We start from the raw sequence: 6,149 nt of genomic DNA, 5'->3' as shown, positions 1-6,149 counted from the left end.
TCAGTTGTTGGATTGCAACCCATCGTATGCATCTGTGATTCAGAGACATTCTGAGAAGCCCGACTGCAACCCATTGTGTGAGTTTTTGGAATTCTCCAGAAGGAGAGATGCTGGGACCTAATGGAGTACTTCCTCTTTTGGTTCCATTTATTTTTCGCTTCCATTAATGGATATATTGTGGATTTTAATCTCTGGTTAGTTTGGTCACATATGCTATTAATGTTGTAATCCGATAATCACTTGAGAAAAAGGGGTGAATCAATGACTTCAATTACTAATTTACAGACTGACTTGAATGCCGCAGGCCACGATTTTCGATCACATCACCTAAATCGATCACAAAATTACAAACAAAGACAAGTACGGATCAGATGATTCTCGTACGGTATTTGATTCACACTTGAATTCCACTCAATCTTTTTCTTCTTTTAATTGATTTTTATTGACTAAAATCCAAATAAAGATCAAACATCGTACGAAAATAATTCTTATACGAGGACTTGATCTGGATTCAACATTGACCAGAAAACAACAATTAGAACATCCTCTAAGATATTTTTTTCCATCTATTGCCAGTCCTTCCAAGTTCCAACCTATAGCCTTACCCGAGCTGAACATAGTGACCTTATACCAGTATTTGCAAGTTAAAAAAAAAAAAAAAAAAACCAAAGGCCCTGCTAACATGCACCGAGTAGTATGCTATTGTGAGCTGAGGGTTGAGCTGATCCGACAACCTGACCCAAAAACCTGACCCCACTAGCCCAAACCTTTTTTAAACAACCAACCCAATTTGACTGTTGACTTGGTTTGGTCCATAAGTTTCAGGCCAACTTTAAACCAGGCCTTGATTTTGGTATATTATGAACCAGGTTTTGAAACCTTGTATGTCAGTCACCTGGGAGGACAGTTTTCTTTCCTTTGCTCACTACGGATCAGGTTCATTCTCGTACATGAACCCGATCCGATCTCTATTATATACAGTTGCAAGACAATTTTCTGTCCCATTGGGGAGTACATTTTCTGTACTCTCATTAGGTTATGGAGTATAAAAATTTGTACTGTCCTGGTGATATACGTTTTAATATACAATCCTTAAGTCCTGTTTGGTTGCACCTTCAAAGGATTGTTTGTTTTAATCCCAAGGGCTTGCTTGATTGGCAAGTTTGCTGGAAAGGCATCATTCATGCCTCGACACATGCTAAAGCCTGAACTAAGGCCAGAGAGAGAGAGAGAGAGAGGGACCAGCTGGGGAGCTGCTCATTCTCTCCATGATGCATCCACAAATCCAATTGTTCTGTAAAACTGTAGAAACTTAAACGCAAGCACAAGTGCACAACCTGGTAGCAAATGATAAAACACAAGGTGGAAAAAGAACTGTTTCTTGCCAAAAAGGATCTCATAAAAGATAGAAGATAAAACTCATAAAAGATAGGAATGATATACCAATGTGTGAAACAGCAATGAGATGAGGGCTGCAAAATCAATATAAGGACACAATAAAGAAAGAGAAAACATGAGAACCTTATTACCCTTTTCTCCAGGTAACACTGCCTAGAGTCCCTATAGTGACAGGCCATATGGAGTGGGACTGGATCAAAATTTCTCTGCATCACATGCTTCACTTCTGGTCTTTGATGACATAAAAGAGCACCAATTCAAAATTAAGAACAACTAATATGTCAGACATGTTGGTTCTTGATCTTGTGACCCTGTGAAGCCAGGTTGATTGAACTGGGGGGTCCTGATTCCAACTGCTAATGCATGATGGTTCCTGACATTCTTCTGTTCATGGGTGTTGACTACACTCTAATATGCAGAATGCAGTCTTGGTGAATATGCAACATAGATTCACCTATCTTTCAGCATATCTTCTAACTATTCAGGGTATTAAACCATGTTCTATTTGGACAAAAAAAATTTATTAGGAATTGGATCAAGAAAAATGGTGGGCAAAAACCCGAGAATATAAACTTCATGTGAAGAAACCATAGAACAGAGTAACCCAAGTGGATATGATCACCTAAAATCTACTTTCATTCAGATCGGGAACAACCATTGGAAGAGCATTGGCTGCCCAATTTGCATTGCAGTTAATATGGATGACCCTAATCACTGAGAACAGCTTGAAACCAGGCTATATTTGTATTTGATTACTGCCTGGATTCCCCCCAGGGAGTCCTTCATTTTCCTTATCTCTTCCACTACCAAATGGACTTCTAAAACAAGAATAGTTTTGGAACCCCCTCAGGCTTCTACTATGTAGAACAGCATCAGTCAAGGCTACAGCTCTTCCAATCAAACTAGTACCGGAAGGACTACAGCACACTTTCCTGCAATAGAACTTCCCCAAGCCAGAATTGATAGCACACCACATTCCTGCTTTTTTCTTGAATTTGATACTTGGGCACCTGGATGAGACTGGGTGCTTCATGAATATCTAAAATACATATTTCACTTGCCGCCTCCATAACCATCAAGCTCTGGGCCTTTAAGGACCCATCAACTCCATTTCCCGCTAGTGTTCAGATTTTAATGGACCTGTTTACAGGTCTTCCTAACATGATAACTTCCATATAAAGCCGCATTTTAAATTTCAGAACACACCAACACGTAAGGACAAGTTTTTTGTATCTTTATCCTGTCATTATATCTCCACTAACAATTCAAACTTTGCTAATCAAGCGAGTCCCCAAATCAATTCCAATTGTAATCCTCTATCACTAAACCCATTTTCAAAATAAGCCATGTACTTAGAGCATTTGGCATTTACATAATTTTTCATCCTGCTCATCTATGGGGATCCAGAATGCAATTTTTATTTCCTGAAGTCACTTATACAGGCAGGGCTCCAACAATAAGCACCCCTAGTTTTGGAAGTAAATTTAGCTCCCATAATGTTTTCCATCCATCAACAAAAAGTAGTAGTACCGGGACTTTCTGGCTCGAAAAGAATACGTGCCAACAACCATCCATTGAGTTAAAATACTACGCTTATTTTACAGTAAAAATTTGCTAACTTTACTAGCCATATCAACCATCCTCTTTACTTCAGGAGGCTGAAACTGTCCAACATCTCATCTCAACATCTAGCAATGACAGAGGTTTAGACTGCATGGACACATAAAAAACTGTAAGACTAGACATACAAGTCCCCTTAAAATTCAACAATGCTACTGTCAAGCAATCAATAGCATAGACTGCATAACCAGCAAGGAGGAAGTTTAACTGGATAGTTCAATATAAAATTCAGTCCAATGTGATGAAAAAACAATGTTGTGAACATATAACGAAATCAATGAGCAAAGAAGTAATAAATAAAACTTATTAGGAAATTGGAAATATCTTTCCCCCTAATTTGCTCAATAATTAGGCATCAAACAGTTCCCAAAGCATGATCTTAAGCTTCTGAAGGAAAGAGAACCCAAGATCCATTAAAACCTTCCAATGTGGCCCCAAGTCTAATACAGAGTAAATAATTTCATTGGCTCAACAAGCAAATTTCCTAATAAATAGTATCTTTTCATTTTCCTTCAAAAGAAATAATTACAAAAACTACGTAAGTTCTGAGCTTCCGATCAGACAGAAAAGGAAACAGAAATATGTAAAAATGAAAGCAGGAATTCGTAAGATCTTCGTGTCTACAACTCACCAACTTCTATTTCTCGATAATAAGACCAAATTGGACTGATGCGTGCAAGACCCAGACTTCGATTGGCACGCAGTGAGCACTGTGATCGCATTTTCCTCAAGATCTGTTCTTTCAAATCGTGGCATAACCATGAAAATGCGGAAGAGCAATCGAAAAAAGTACATAATATTTCTGCTCCTCCCCTGTCTATGAATCCGGCGATGGTAACCTCTTGATCTTCTTCTTCCCAGAAAACCCTTTGGCAAAGGCTTCGACGATCCGCTGCTGGGACTCCAGAATCATCTCGGTCCGCTTCATCTCCATGTCCATCCGCATTCTCTCGATCTCTCTGGCCACCTCAATCTTCATGTGCTCCATCTTCACGAACCCTTCTCCCAACATCTTAATCGAAGTAACCATTTCGGAAACCGGATCCATTTCTCTCTTAACCCCTCCACCACCTCCACTCCCACCCCCATCGCTCCTCCGCCCAAAGCTGGACCTTGATGAGGAAAAACCATTCAAGTACCTAGGATTATGGTTAGGGTTCGAATTAGGGTTTTCATCGACAACCCTATCATAACCCCTGGACCGGAATCCCGTGACGGCCGGCAAAGCAACCGTTGCGCGGCTGGGAATTCTAAGACGAAACCCACCAACACCTCCTCCGCTACCGCCATTATTACTAACCCCATTGTTCAAAAGGCGATGGAGACTACGGGTATTGGTGGGAGGCAGTGGATCTTCCTCGCCATCGTCTTCGTTCTCATCATCGTCGTCGTCATCTTCTTCTTCGGTGGAATTAGAACGTGCAGGGGCGGAAGAAGAAGCAGAAGGGCCTTTCTCCATGGCATCCATCTTGCGAAAATAAACCCAAGAGGACGAGAAGCGGCCAGGGTTAGAGAGGGCTTTCTGCTTCTCGGTTCGGTAACGCTTGCGTAGCTTCTCGACCTTATGGCGACATTGGACGGATGTCTTAGAAGGGTTGGCGAAGGGGCAGCGGCGAGCTATAGCATCGGCGACCTCCTGCCAGTGGGTGGCCTTGAGATTACCGCGGCGGAGGGAGTACCATTTATCACGGTATGAATCGATGAGGGCTACGGTTTCTTCGTGAGACCAGCAAGGAGGAGGGAGACGTCGGGAAGAAGGAGGCTTTGGGGTTGGACGAACGTCGGCCACGGCGGCGGCGACGTTGGTGGAGGCGATGGTGATGGTGGCGGCGTTAGCTGGGCTGAGTTCTTGGGCAGAGGACAAGGAAGCAGCCATAGTTGGAGGAGGAGGTGGTGGGAAAGGGGGTTGAGAGGTGACATAATGTGGAGGAAGGAGGTGGTGGGTGGTGTTATTAGGGTTGGACTTAGGAGGGGTATGCGGCTGATTTCAAGATCTAAGATCTAAGATCCGCCACCGCTTAGGGGAGTGGGGGTGTGTGTGACGCAAGCGTACGCGGCTTAAGCTGCGCACCCCCCTAGTCTCTCTCTCTCTCCCACTCAGCCCTGCCTGCCGGTCAGCGCTTTCACAGGTATCGCCCCCACACCCCACCAGGCATCAGTATCACAGGTTGGGTTGTTGGGTAATTAGGTTGCCACCGCCACAAGTTAAGAGATCACGTTGTTAAGTCTCCTGATATCACACACCAATACGCCCACCACCACCACTACCACCACCACCACCACCAAAGGACATAAACCACCGCCCCGGGTGGGGGTGTCTGTCTGTCTCACTTGACTTTTTCGTTTTGGAGGTGGGTGGTCAGTGGAGGGTGACCTTTTCTTTTGGCCTTTGGGGGCTGGCTTGAAAAAAAAGGTGCTGTGCTGTCGTGGGCAAGTGGTAACCTAACTGCTAACTGCTAACTGCTAACTGCTAACTGGGTTTTCTCTGGTTCATCTCTCTCTCTCTCTCTCTGCTCTCTCTCTCACTCACATTGACACAACCGATTCGTATCGCAATCGATCGAAATGGCCAAAGGTCGATAGGAAAGAATCAGCTGGATCTATTCATCTATCCGATCCCAATTTCACCATTCTTTCACTTCGAGCTGATGATCAATTGAAACCAGCAATTAGCATCATGGCTTGAGAAATCGGATTGGAATCCGTCTATCCTTATTTCAAGCGTAAGATAGCAAATATCAATTAAACGGAGAAGATTTCTCTGTCCTAGAGAGCGGCTCCTGCATCATCAGAGAGGGGGGTCAATGGGAGTGCGGCTGTGCGGGTGTCAATTTGAGGCGTGGGCCAATAGTCCGTCCAATTAGAGCCCGATTGAGATTGATTTGATTAATAAACATATCAGGCTTTGACTCTATACCATTATAACTAGTCATTCCTCAGCCTGATTCGTGCTAAAATTATCGATGATTTAATAAATATATTAATTTTTTTTTTAAAATATATATTGATATTTTTTTTATTTATTGAATATAATCAAGTATAAAATCAAATTGTTGATGATTTAATAAATATATTAATTTTTTAAAAATTCAAAACAATTAAAGCCTGTTTAAGGCCTGATGACACCCTAA

The 6,149-nt window shown here is 42.5% G+C and overlaps 1 protein-coding gene across 1 annotated transcript; it reads right to left on the bottom strand.

Moving 5' to 3' along the window:
- Positions 1-3,403: 3,403 nt before the first annotated feature.
- LOC122069886 (trihelix transcription factor ASIL2-like) lies at positions 3,404-5,401 on the bottom strand. Its single transcript, XM_042633971.1, has one exon. It carries the CDS (start codon positions 4,892-4,894, stop codon positions 3,836-3,838), a length of 1,059 nt encoding a protein of 352 aa, XP_042489905.1. The 5' UTR covers positions 4,895-5,401; the 3' UTR covers positions 3,404-3,835.
- Positions 5,402-6,149: the final 748 nt, after the last annotated feature.

The sequence above is a fragment of the Macadamia integrifolia genome, unplaced genomic scaffold (assembly GCF_013358625.1).
Source record: "Macadamia integrifolia cultivar HAES 741 unplaced genomic scaffold, SCU_Mint_v3 scaffold750, whole genome shotgun sequence".
Classification (NCBI taxonomy): domain Eukaryota; kingdom Viridiplantae; phylum Streptophyta; class Magnoliopsida; order Proteales; family Proteaceae; genus Macadamia; species Macadamia integrifolia.
This window is presented reverse-complemented; position numbering and strand designations above follow the sequence as displayed.